Source organism: Idiotropiscis lumnitzeri, chromosome 20 (genome assembly GCF_059441095.1).
Source record: "Idiotropiscis lumnitzeri isolate Australia: NSW breed Sydney's pygmy pipehorse chromosome 20, RoL_Ilum_1.0, whole genome shotgun sequence".
NCBI lineage: Eukaryota > Metazoa > Chordata > Actinopteri > Syngnathiformes > Syngnathidae > Idiotropiscis > Idiotropiscis lumnitzeri.
Genome location: NC_142410.1, coordinates 6,430,394 through 6,444,318, shown reverse-complemented (window position 1 = coordinate 6,444,318; position 13,925 = coordinate 6,430,394). Strand labels below are relative to the sequence as shown.

The window sequence follows — 13,925 nt, the reverse complement described above, 5'->3', positions numbered from 1 at the left end:
ATCTGGTCTGCTTTTGGGGATGCCAAAATTAAGGACAATGCAAGCCCGTGTCTGCTCAAAACAGACGAGATCTGCAAAACAGTGTCTAGGATTAAGCTTTTTGAAGACTCTGTATTTTCTTTTTTTTTCTTTTGGCATTTCATTTGCGGGGGTTTTTTAAAGTGCTTTCAAATGTCTTTACCACGTAACATTTTCATTGGGCTTCCTATTTCTGGAGCGCTTGTGCAACGGATGGGATGTTTGTATTTTATGTTTTTGAAATTGAAGCGCTAAGAGTAAACCAAATGCCCTTTGGGATCAAATTGAGCTTTCTATCATATGCGACTGCACGATTTAAAAAAAAAAAAAAAAAAACACAATAAAATCCGAATGTTGCCACTGCGATTGGCGAGCAACTAGTTCCTCTCGCTCAAGTCTAAAGTCAAGAGAACCGAAGTCGAGAAGTGATATAGACCGAGCGCGAAAACCCCGCGGCGACCTTTGAGCAGGCTGCGATAGGTGCTTCTTGTAAACTCTTTAAGCACAGCACTGAGGGGAAAGCGATCAGTCTGGCCACAAACAGAAGGGATGAGCGCACTGGAAGCCGGGGAGGCGGATGTTGCTGTCTTCGGGGGATTATCGGGGATGGAAGTCCATGTGCATTAACCAAGCAATTATCATACACATGTCGTCTTAACAGATGAGTCCCTAAATTGTCGGGGCATGGAGTAAAATGTTATAATGGGGGGTGATTTGTGGTTTGAGCGTCGAGGGGGGGGGGGGGGGTGCATGCATGTTTGTGATTAATAAGGCTTTAGGCAAAGGGCAAACATTGTGACTAAACAATGAGACGAGTCTATTCTGGGCGCGGGATCATAAACACACAGACGTGCATTTGTGTCGAGTCGTTATCTCCTCGATGGCCACCAGAAATCAGGGCTGCTAAGGTCACCGTTAACCGCCTCCCCAAAGTACACTTTCCTCCCTAATTAATTATGATGTCATTATCATTTCATTGTGGTACTCACAAGTGCTCCTCATTGTTGCTCGCCGATTCGATGGGAAGCAGAATGGGGGGCTAGTTCTGGTCGAGTTCACATTTGCAGTTCAATGGTTGATTTGAAAATGTTGAATGGAAGTGTTGGATTTTAAAATATGAATATGGTTTGAGACAATAAATAAATTGGTCTGTTCTAGCAAGGTCACTGGAGGAGGGGGGGGGGTAGTGGGATTAAGTCACTGTTAGAGTAGAAAAAAAAAAAAAAAAGGACGTCACGCCAAGTTTTCCTGCACAATTATTTTTTTGTAAGAGTCCCCATCAATCATGACAGTTATTAACTAGTTATTACATTTTTAAGGTTGTGGCCTTGGTATACTTTCTTCTTCAATTGGCACGTGCTTCTCAAATAGTGGGGCGGGCTTGGTGCGATGCTGAGGGGGGCATGTGTGAACCTGGGGAACATGCTTTTTTCCCCCGCCGTACTACAATAAAGTGAAATTGCACATCCACTCCAGTAGTTGGCAGTGGCGCTCTCATTGCCCATTGTGCGCAGCGAGTATTAACTCTACGGAGTCGGTTTGTTTTGCAACGAAAATGCTATTATTTATGTGCGCATCTTTAGCTAAATATCACCTGTTTGACTTTCTAACATTAACATTGGCCCATATAAACCTTGCCCAAGTCGCTACACCGGCACTTGTTATTAAGACGCAGCTTGCATTTATTTTCCACTCGTCAACCAGTGATTATTACGCGTGTCGTTTATTTTAATAGCATTTGCAATACCTCTTTGTCAACGGAGACAGCTCACAGACTTATTGATGGGTGCTCGCAGAAGTAATAAGTATCTAGCGGCTGCAAATGCATTGCGGGTAGCAGATAGAAATGGGAGAAAGCAGGACCTAAATTCAAAAAGAGAATCGCTAAGAACTCCGAGCCCTTGAGGTTACTGAAGTTCCAAAAAATGAAAACAATGACAACCGTGTTCTCCTTTTGAGTGTTTTTCCTGCCAGTGTTGGTGCAATTAATCCTGTCAAAAAAGTAAATTTAGTAGAAAGAAAGAGAGAGAGAGAGAGGAGAGAAGCCTACAAAACAAACAAACACACTCATCTAATTAACGACCTATATCGGTATAAAAATGTAAAAAGTCAACGAAAATTGAATTAGGTGGAGCTCTGGCTAGCTACCAAATTTTTATGATTATTTAAATATTAATGTACTGGAAATTTAATCTGTCCTCAATTCGCTCGAAATGAGAAATGCTGACAGAAAGGGCAGAGCAATGCGAATGTTTGGGAGCTTTTTTTTCCCCCTCCCGAATGCTAATCTTGTTCGCGTAAGCGTGAGGAATACGATAGTGGAGCGGTTATGCATTTTTTGGAACGAGTGCAATCGTTTGTGTCTGTGACTGCAGCTGTGAATTCGGTCTCTTAATAAAAGGTAGTGAGTTGGAAAATTGCACATAAATCTGCGCAAACCTGCAAACCGAAACCTGCATCTCCACCCAAACACCGGTATTTTCTTACAGTGCATTTTTAAAAGCGTTTTTCCATTGATTAAATCAAATTCAGATTTTTATTTGAAATAAAAAAATATTCTGTATATATTGCATGAATTTAGTATGAGTAATAATTTTGTTGCCTTGACCACCACTTACTTGGCACCCTGTTGATGGCCCTGAGTGGCCTCAACACTCGGACTGTCCTCACTGCTGAAAAACTGACGTTCTGCAGGTTGAGGGAATACTCCAACATTCTGCGACATGAAGAGAAAATGAGAAAGCCGGCGTTACCATACATGAAGACAATTTCATTGGAATTTTAGCTCACCGGGAGAGAGAGAGAGACAGAGAGAGAGAGAGAGAGACAGAGAGAGATGCTCTCTCTCTCTCTCTCTCTCTCTCTCTCTCTCTCTCTCTCTCTCTCTCTCTCTCTCTCTCTCTCTCTCTCTCTCTCTCTCTCTCTCTCTCTCTCTCTCTCTCTCTCTCTCTCTCTCTCTCTCTCTCTCTCTCTCTCGTAGTTATTGGTGATCTAATGAGTCAAATCATATCTACATTCTTGCTGTCAGAGTCAAATGTAACGCATGTGCTTTGGCAAACAATATGCTTTGATTCCAAAGCTCAACCGAGTGCGGCCGCAGTGCATGTGTTTGCGCTTGTATGTGGAGCGCAGCACACACGCAATGTTTGTGGGCCTGATAAACACGCACGGATTCCCACGCACGCTTGCACAATCAACCTTCAGAAGCAGAGGGATGCGCGCACGCCTCCCGACTGGGTCGTGGAAAGAGGAGAGGAGAAACGTGGCGTCAGCAGCCGACAGAAAAGAGCAACCTGAGATGAGTCTGGCTCGGAGCTTGGAGACTCCGAGAAGTCTTTACAGCGGCTCCTTGGAGGCTCAAAGGAGGTGATTGGAGGTCAGAAGGACAGAGCTGAAGAGCACCCACGATTTTTTTTTTTTTTTTTTTTTTTTTGGGCTCTTCATCAGACTTTGTCATTTCCCGTCTCGCACTTTGGAGCATATGTGGAGCACATGTGCGGCTTTCAAGGGGCGAGCGGGCCAAGGAATTCCCTCCTCGCACACACTCCAAGGCTGTCTGTCGACAAATGCACAACACATGCGACAGCGTGCGTGCACTTGCGTGTGTGTGTGCGCCGGAGCCAGAAACTTCAATATTGATCTTAGATTTAAAAAAAAAAAAAAATAATAATAATTTTTTTTTTGCACATGCCTGTACACACTGGCGGAGCAAAGAGGGGGGCCAGGGGGGGGGGGGGGGCGACAAAAAAGGGTCAAGCTCAGGTCACACGTAAATATCACGTCACTGAGCAAAATTTTGAATTAGCTGAAGAAAGAAAATAGTCAGCTATCGTCGTAATGAGAGCCAGACGATGTTTGGTGCGCTCAACTATAAAACCTCCCCGGTTGTGTGCTAAACAAATGATGGAAATGACAGAAAGTTGTACACCAATCACGTCGATCGTGCGGACATCGGGGTGTGCGATGACGGACGCTGGCAAGCATGAAAGAAACCAGTTTGCGTGCTGAGAATCCCCAACTTCATCCAAAGGGAGCGATTGCGCTCACAGATGATGTTGAGGATAAAAAGCAAGGTTTTTGCATCTTGTCATTCGCACTAATTGGATACTTATGCACGTATGTTAATGTGGAGAGATCCTTGCAAGGACAAACTCAGCACAGTAATGAGATACAAATAAATCATGCAATGGAAGATAGTGGAAGGCACCCGGAATCCACGCACACACACACGAACGTATGCAGAGTGATAAATTGTCACCAGCAGCCAAAGCCATTTTGAAAACTATGATGAATGGTTCCGTTATTCAAATAGAGAAAGAAAGATCTTATCCACGAAATAAAAAAAAAATGTTCCGAAACATTTGCGACAAATAATGCCTTTCGTGTACATTTGTGAATTTTTAGACGATTGAGTTCATTTAGATTTTTGTTCAGCATATATTACGTCTCTCCTAATTGGAAAAAAATAAACACGCCCTCAAAAAAAAAAAAAAAAAAAAGTTTATGTCGGAGTCATAACGTGAAATCTATTGAACAAAAGCAAATCTTTTGGTGTGGCTGGTACAGATTAACACGTCAAATGTTTTGCGGCGAGTGTAGCTGCACGCGAAGACCATGCAGTATTTATTTAAAACATGATGCAATAATTGACGATTTCTTTTCGCATGTAGCATCGGCGTCTTTTGCATCGGACCAGGCCTTTTGTTGGTTCGCACTTAAATTGCCTTTACCACAGTATCTCGACTCCACATCTGAGAAACGGCGATGGGGAAACCTCAAATGTCTGATATCACGCAATACATTAGCACAGTTTATTTTTTTATTTGTCTTTTTGTCGGCAGGAAAGATACGATCTGCTAAAGAAGCATGATAATGTGAAAATAATACGAGTCTGGCCACTTAGTAAAAGTGGCGGAATGAAGAACCGCAAGGCAAAGGCAGATGGAGTGTTTTCATGCTGAATCTGATTGAAAGCCTCTCATCAGTAACACTTTCCACGAGCAACCCACTCCAGTGCTTATCGGCTTATATTAGCCGCCATTACGGTGAACGACTCTCGTCTTTCCTGCGACATTGTTTCATATTTAACGAGCGTGGATGGCGAGGGCAGAGGTGTTGACGCTATAGCGTCAAGTGTGCGAATGAACTATTTTTTACACCGCATGTTAATTCTAACAGTTTAAGAGCGTCTATTAGGATGAGAAACAATCATTCAAATCAATTTACGTTCAAATTGGGGTTACGTCACCACTACAATACATCAGATTAACCCCACCCCCAAAAAAGGGGATTTTTCTTTTTTTAATGGCCATGTTAGATAAGAAATATTTAAAACAAAACGCATTGCGTCATTTTGTTGTCATGGAAAAATGCTTCATAAAATTAGAAGGGAGAAAATAGGAGTGTTTTATATATATATATATATATATATATATATATATATATATATATATATATATATTTATAAAAAAATGTTATGAGAAGCAATTAAACCTCAACTATTAACTCATTCACGACCAGCCCAGTAAAAAAGAAATTGATTTTGACGTATTTATCCGTCAATGGTATTGAATGAGTTAATCGCAAAACAAATCTTTAATTAATTTTAATTCATCACATTTTTTAACTACTCAATTTTTGTAAGCTTGTAACAGATATTTACTTCGACAATATATATATATATATAATATTTTGGATCGCATGTAAAAATCCCCAAATATGAAGTATATTTTAATTCAAAGAGGGATTCTAAAAGCTCTCTTTGATCCTTGAATGCGACCTCAACAGTGTACAGGTATTTTCTTTAAAAATATTTCTCAACTTGAGCAATGGTATTTTGTTTTGAGATCATGCGCTAAAGCTGTACAGCTAATATGGTATAGTGTGTGAATTTGGCTTTGCAAGTTCAGAAAATTACTACTTTTATAGCAAATAAAACCGATTTAACTGAGTTAAAATAATAAACTGCATTAAAAAAAATTATGTTGAGTTAACGCTTTCATTTTTGACAACCCCCCCCCAAAAAAAAAAAAAATATATATATATATATACACTGTCAATATGCATTAGTGAACTCTCTACTAATAATCTACAGCCAATCAGATGACCTCCTTGTACTTGGAAGACAATCTCGCTAATGGAGAAGAACCCAGGAAAAGAAAATGCAGCAGTTCTGTCCTGACGCGGTCTTTGTGCAGCCCACATCGTGATGGAAGGGGGTGGCCGCTTGGCAGCAAACGCTTTTGTTTAACAGCCATCATTGTTCATCTGTGCCATATCCTTTTCTGTGTCCTTACACTCTCTCCCCCGGACGACATCATCACTTGCTCGCAAAGAGAAAAAAAACGGTCAAAGGCAATGCTAATTTTGAACAACTTCTGATCATTAAAATAAGATGAACTTAGTCGAACTCCACAAATGTCCCAAAGGAGATTCAAACTCGGATATCCCGACGGTAAGCCAGACACACCTGCTGCTCTCTGCTGCATCATGCTCTTTTGTCAAAAGACAAACAACCTTCTCGCAAGTTCTCAGCCCCTCCCATATGCTATCCGCGCTCCCTTGCATTGACTTTCTCAGTCTCCTTCAGCTTCTGCATACCCCAAACAAGACTGGAACGATCCATACGGCGTCAATAAATCAGCGAAAAGAAGCAAGAGGGAAAAGAAGAACACACCCAAGATCGGGTTCAAGGCCCGCATCCTCGAATGGGACGACATCACAGGTTGGAAATTGAGCAGGATGTGGTCGATCAGTCAAGAATTTTAAAAGGCGCCAAACTTGCTTTCGAAATCTCAATATGCTGATACATTTTTACCACATGACATCAATTTGGCGTCATGTCAGCGGCGATATTTGTATTGGAGGAGCGGCGAGGTCGCCGGTGTATTTTCAGGCCGTTGTTCTACTCCATTGTTTACACCGAGCGAAAATAGAGAGGATATCTGGCTTCAAACTGCTTTTATGAAAGATTAATGACGATAGGGGTTGTCTAAATGACAGCAAAACCAACAGACAGCCCCGGTGACTATTTTCAGCTGCGGTGGTGTCTCTCCTCACACATCAGACCAGATTAAATATTGAAGGAGTAAAATGAAGCCCATGCTTTGGCTTTCTATTCCTTTCCTCAGCCAATCTATTGCCCTTCCTCCAAGTACTCCTTAACTCATTCGCTGCCATTGACGGATATAGACGTCCAAAATGACATTCATTTCTGGGCTGGCCTAAAAGAAATAAAAAATAATAAAATTAACTCATTCGCTGCCATTGACGGACATAGACGTCCAAAATGACATTCATTTCTGGGCTGGCCTAAAAAAATAAAAAATAATAGAATTAACTCATTCGCTGCCATTGACATAGACGTCATTCATTTCTGAGATGGCAGTGAATGAGTTAAGAACCCCCCCACAATCCCCCCCCCTCCCTTTCACAAAGTGCTCCCTTCTTACCCCAGGTAAAGTCTCATGCTAAGTCAGATTGATGCGCCACGGGGGAAGACGTTCGTTTTTTTTACACACATCGATTCCAACCAATCAATGTGCAAACAAATGAAAATGCACAATTAACAAGTATATTCAGCAACAATTTGGTTTCAGCTTTTTTCCTCCGCCCCAGCGCAACACATTGCAAGGAAAGCTCTTAAAAATGTTTGAGCCCACTGCAAAAAGCACACAATCAATCTAATCACTCCAGGGTAGACTCAGAAATGGGAATTCAGCTAATTTCCTGTGACATGTTTACTGTCAAGCCCTGATAAACACACCATTACCTAACCTTTTCAGAAATTGCGTGACATTTTTTTTTTTCCCCGCCACACTTTCTACAGAATGAAGCACAGCAGGAAGTACGTTGCCAAAGAGGATGATGTGCAAAGATGTATGTTAACGCACACACGCAGAGAGTAATGCTGCGACATTTTTAGTCCCAGTGTTCTATCTATGAGGAATTGCGCCCCCCCCGCCCCCGCCACAACATTTAAGCGCAATCTAAACGACGATGCTCCGCATGAAATTTATTTATTTATTTTTTAACGTTTCCCGCAAGAAAATCCGAAAAAGGCTTTTTGACATGGCTGAGTGTTGTGTTTACAGCCAAATTTGCTTTCCATGGAAACCTAGTTGACTTCCATCTGGCTCGCTGGCAATTGCAGTTGCTTCACAAGCCAGGAGACTATTGACACATCGTTCATATTTCATATGACGATAGCACTCAACTGTGTTAGATCCGTCTACGCACCTTAAGGGCAATACAAAAAATTCCGTGGCTAATAAATTAAAAATTAAAAATAAATTGAAAAAATAATAATAATAATAAAAATAAAAAACTAAAATAAAAATAATAAATGAAAAAATAAATAAAAATAAAAAAAATAAAAATGAATTAAATAAATACATTTTATTTATTTATATATATATATATATATATATATATATAGACACACATGGATCCAATACACAAGCATATACGGTATATAAAATAAATGGATTATTCCTGGCTATCGGTGCCTTCTTTTCCATCCCATGAAAAACTAAATGTGTCTTATGAAAACATTTCACCATTGATTGTGGTCTTCCTTCCAGCGTGAACGCAACAGAATTCAAGTGTGTGACTTACCCTGCTATCACTATGAAGAAGTCCAAGCGGTTCCATGTATCTCCAAGGTAACATTTCTTGCCAAAAATCCCCAGAGCCACCATTTTGATCACCATCTCAATGGCAAAGAACGCAAAGATGAAGTCATCAAAATCCTGCAGAGACATAAAGAAAAAAAAAAAAACAACACAAGTCACCATTTGATGTCAGAAAAGGCAAAAAGAAATTTTTACGGATGGAAAAATTTTTCATTCAGTCCGTCATATGTCACGTACTGCAGTGTCATTTAAGTTTTTGAATTCAGGTGTTAGCTAGTGCCATAATTTAGTTCATTCAGTGCATTTTGTGTTGCTCTGATGTGCTGTCTAACAATGTGCATAAAGGAAGAAGTCATCACAAAATCACATAAAAGTCATCAATGAGAAAACACTTTGTTATAAATGTGCAAATATTAAGGTCTGGTGCTACAATTACAGTATGCTGAAAAATGATTAAAACATTTGATGACTAAAATCAATAAACGCATAAAAAGGGCAACGGTAAATGAATGGAAATGAGAAAGACAGAGAATTCAAAATGAAAAAAACTAAACAAAACAAAAAGAGCAATTCATGAAGCAGTACAAGTCACAGGACACCCACTGATGGATGAGTCACCCCAAACATGAACAGAGAAAAGTATAAATATATCAAATGTGTTAAGTTTAGAATAAAGCAAACCACCTGTTGCTTGGGAGTCGGCTTTTTGAGTCAAATGCAGAGCTTCACGCAGGATTAAAAAACGCCTTGTTGCAATTTCAACTTCTGTTCATTATCGCCCTGGCTGAGGTTAACATCCTCGCTAATCATCTGATCTTATCTAGATATGTGTGAATGGTACACACAAGCAAACTACAAGTACTTACAAAGGTTTAAAGTTACTTAATCGCATCTTCAGACAGAACAGAAGGGGCCCCGGGATTGAGCCTTGAGGCACCCCACATGAGCAAGACATGAAGACAGGCTAACGATTTTTGTTTGCTTTGGATTGTTTCATGCTTTCAAACCAGCATATAGCGCTATGCTACCTTGCAGCCGATATAACAATTTCATATTTTCGAGTGGCGTATAGAACCTCTCAACCGGAGTTAGCTCTCGACCCGCATCCATGGATGATCAGTCTTAATGAAAAATATTGGCAGCATTTTAAAGTGTTGCGTTTTGCCTGAGTCGCCATCACAGGCTCCACCTTCTATATTTGTTCCAAACAAACCTCCGTCAGTGCTGCCAAATATGGAACGCCCCTCACTTCCTGTAGACCACAACAGGCCCCTGTAAAATTTCACCCGCCACTTGCCGTTAATAACAAGTGTGAAAGCTTTAATGGCCTGAACTTTGGCTGTGGGACAAACTATTAAGTGAAGTGACAAAATGAAAAGTGTCTTGGGAAGACGTTTGGGTCACCATGAACTAACAGAACGGAGTCAGCGCACCTTGGCGTCGGTTCAGCGAGCCTCGACTGGGCATATACAACACAATACATGCAAAAGCTTGTCTGCTTGACTTTATCCAATTTTATATCTCAATCCTCTTGATCTTTGTAGCCAAATATATCATTGTCAGTATCTTTGCCAAGCACAAAGGTGAGAGCTGCTCTTTTCACCCTTGATGTTGTTCTGTTTTTTTGTTGATTAGCAGAATTCCCCCTGAAAATAAATAAAAATACCGTCCATCTATCCATTTTCTATATTGCTTATCCCGTTCATGGTTGGAGGCAGCTGGAGCCTTTCCAAGCTGACTTTGGGCAAGAAGTTTTTTGTGTTTTGTACAATTTTCTCTCTCTCAAAACAAAACGTAGCTTTTCAAATGCTTGATTATCATTTACAGCGTTGACAGCATGCGATTATGCGTCGGGAAAATTGCTTCATTCCGCCACCATCCATATGTGAACCTCTTCCCACCAACACTGATGACTCCACACACACACACACACACACACACGGTAACCCCACGTGCAAGTATAAACACGCGTGTTGGCCAGGCAGCAGGCTGTACTGCGTGTTATCAACGCGTCAGGCGAGTGCCGGCATTACGCGGCCTCTTGTCACCTCTTGAATGCAGCCTTCAAGTTAGAAGTGTGCTGAGTCGCTAATGCTGAGAGCACTTTAATGCATAGCGTGTGTGTGTGTGTGTGTGTGTGTGTGTGTGTGTGTGTGTGTGCAAAAGAAGCTATTAGATACTGTGCGGGGCTGTTACAGCTTTGAGGAGCAGATCCAAAACGGAATTTTAAGGCGCGATTGTGGACGTGAAGAAATCCAATGCAATATACTCCACGTTTACACTTTTTCGAAGGCTCGCCGCACACCGAAGCGGCACGGTCAAATGCGGCTGAAGTGGATGAAAGATCTGAAAAGAATTTTGGATTGCGACTACTTCCCAAACACCACGTCTAAAATCACACAGCAATGGAAAAAGCGCGACCCTGTATCAAGTTTTAAGGCCCCATATATGATACTGTTCTTTATTATTTATTAATTCAACCATAAAAACATGTTGCGATTGTCAAGAAAAATGGGTTATAGTAAACAGAGTGAAGATGACAAGCTTGGTCGATTGCCAAATTAATTGACTGCCTTTTTTCTTTTTTTTTTTTTTTAGCTATTTATTTATTATTTTCTTCATATGGTTTTAAGTTGTAATATTACCTTTCACCACTTGATGGCAGACATGGCATAGTGGCACTTCCCCGGGGCTTATGCTGTCCTATACTACATTATGAGGAAGCCTATTTTTTTTTTTTTGCCGCTTTTGAATGGCATGCAATATTACAATTTTGAGTGAGGTGATTTTTGGGAGAAAAAAAAATGCTAAAAATGAATTCTTGCACTTAAAATTGGCTTTTTGTTCAGCAGTTTTGTGCCATCTTTGAATGGTAATTTTCATGTACTGAGACAAAAAAAAAAAAAATCACACTATGTAATTTTGTGGTCCGCTCTAACTCCTTTGGTGTTAAATATTGGATCTTTTATACATGAGAAATTTTGAAAAATGTAATTAGAATATTAAATTAATAATATAATATATGATATTGAATTATTAATATTTAACACCTACCGCAATTTCTTTTTTAATTTGGGGAGGGAAAATTGCACCGATTTCCTAAAATTTGCTTGACTTCCGTCTCCTCCAACAGGACCTTCTTCCCATTTTTTCTTTAATGTTGTAAGTAACTTTTAGTGAAACAAATATAATTACATTCTCCCTCTACGACAGCGAATATTCTGCCAAATAATTTCACTTGATTATGAAAAAGAATAACCCGATGTGATGAGAGCGCTGAATTCCGCTGAGTCATCGAACAAGAACAAAAGAGGGCTATTCTGATCTATCTGAAACCACTTTGCAAGCGCGTTATCGGCTCACTGCACAAGATGAACCGCGTCAGATAACGAGCGGATCTGGTCCACAGTGTGCATGCAGCTCTGTTTGACGCTTTCATCCAATGAATCAAATAAATCTGCAAAAGGAAAAAAAAAACAAAAAAAAACAATGCCTCCATTAGTACTGGCAAGGCAGGACAAAATTTAATGGAAACGCCCACACACAAAGCTTTTGTTTATTTCCATCTGCCGTAATGAAAGATATACAGAACGGTTTTTGCTAAATGCATTGGAAAAAAAAAAACAAAAACAAAAAGATGACCACCACTTTCTCTGAGTAAACAAATCAGAACACATTTTAATGTGTTTCTCTTCTTGTGCTGGTGGCCGTGATGTAAAATCGGAATATTGGCAATATTCGGGTTTGCAAATGCCATATAAACGTATGCAAAAAAAAAAAAAAAAAAGTATTGAAAACCTAAATAAGACCCCAGGGTTACCCCTTTTCCCCCCCGAATATTTTATCATATCAATGCAAGGAATTTTGGTCTTTTGAGTAGAACAAGTGAATTTGCCGCTAATTTGCGGCATTTCATGACGGTTTATAACGAAAAATAGACACGCAGAAATGTGTTTGTATAAATCCGTATGTCTGCCAGGTGTCAGGCGTTTGACATCCTTGGTCGGGAAGAGGCAAAATGGTGACAAAAACAGCCCAAAGGCAAATTACATAACAGAGATCAGATATTTAAATATAGACATGCCATTTTGTAATGTTTCAAAAGAGTGAGACAGAACACACTAAGTGGAAAAAAAAAAAAAAAGCCAAAATGTGTCTTTGTGTCTTACCTGCAGGATTTTACATCTGTCCGAGTTGCAGTCGATGTCTTCGCAGGGATGAAACATGCCCAAGGTTACACAGTTGAGCAGGATCACCAACATTGATGCTCGTTCAAACCAGGTAGGAAAAAAAAATCAGTCAAGGAGCATAACAGACGGATAACAGCTCACACAATCCAAAAGTATCCACCTTGAAAATAAGATTTCTTCTAAACTTCGTTCCGGTGACCTCAAAGAAAAGTCGCACTTATATCGGGTAACTCGGCTGTGACCGTTCTGAAAGTCATTGCACTCTTTTGCGCATTGTGAACTCAGATTTATTTATTTACTTTTGGGGATTGAAAACATTCAGCCACTGTTTATGCATTTGACATGAAAGCCGGCGTGAGGCAAAATCAAAATATCGCATGCTCAAAGAGTGCAAGATGATGAAGAATCTGGCGTTGGAGTGTGCAGTCAACTTGACGCATAACGCATTCATTTCATTGATTCGACATCGTTGGAGGCTTGTTTGCTCTAATGCCATTCTGAGCTCTGTGAAATCACCATAAACAATAAATCAGGGGGGAGTCCTAGTGTGGAAGAATGGATACTATGGGTGGACTTCAAATTGTGAAGTAAAAAGTGAACAAAATCTGTTTTAAGTTGTAATACCACCAAAACCACTAGATGGCAGGAATGTCTTAGTTGCAATTTTTTTTTTTTTTTTTGCAGATTTGGAATTATATGCAGGACAAACAATGACTCAACAATAAATAAATAAATAAATAAAAAATATATATACATATATATATATTTTTTTTTTACAAAATTCAAAAGAGTTCTGGCACTTAATGGATTCTTGCTCAGCAGTTTTGCGCCGTCCTTAAATTGTAATTTATATGCGAGAGTCCTTCGCAATGTAAAAAAAAAAAAAAAAAAAAAAGAATTAAAAAAAATGTTTTTGTTGTCATGCTAGGATAGTGTATCTTTTATACATGCATTAAAAAGAAATATATTAATATTTTGCACGGATTTGCTGATATTAAAACTATCATTTTTTTCAAAACATCTGATGAGGAAGTGTAAGGTCCTCTGTGGCTTGCCCAGTAGCACTGATGAAAAACTCTGACGC

General features: G+C 39.8%; 1 protein-coding gene across 15 annotated transcripts in view; it reads right to left on the bottom strand.

Moving 5' to 3' along the window:
• cacna1g (calcium voltage-gated channel subunit alpha1 G) overlaps positions 1-12,928 on the bottom strand; it is a 73,211-nt gene extending 60,283 nt beyond the window's left edge. For 14 of the 15 annotated variants that reach the window (XM_088284211.1, XM_088284207.1, XM_088284212.1 and 11 more), the window contains exons 1-3: positions 12,821-12,927; positions 8,635-8,768; positions 2,637-2,734 (exon numbers count right to left, since the gene is read on the bottom strand). In XM_088284211.1, the coding sequence (XP_088140337.1) occupies positions 2,637-2,734; positions 8,635-8,768; positions 12,821-12,913 (325 nt within the window). In that variant the 5' untranslated portion in view covers positions 12,914-12,927. Of the gene's footprint in view, positions 1-2,636; positions 2,735-8,634; positions 8,769-12,820 lie in introns of all 15 variants that reach the window. The other variant, XM_088284215.1, reaches the window with a different exon arrangement.
• Between the last annotated feature and the right edge of the window lie 997 nt (positions 12,929-13,925).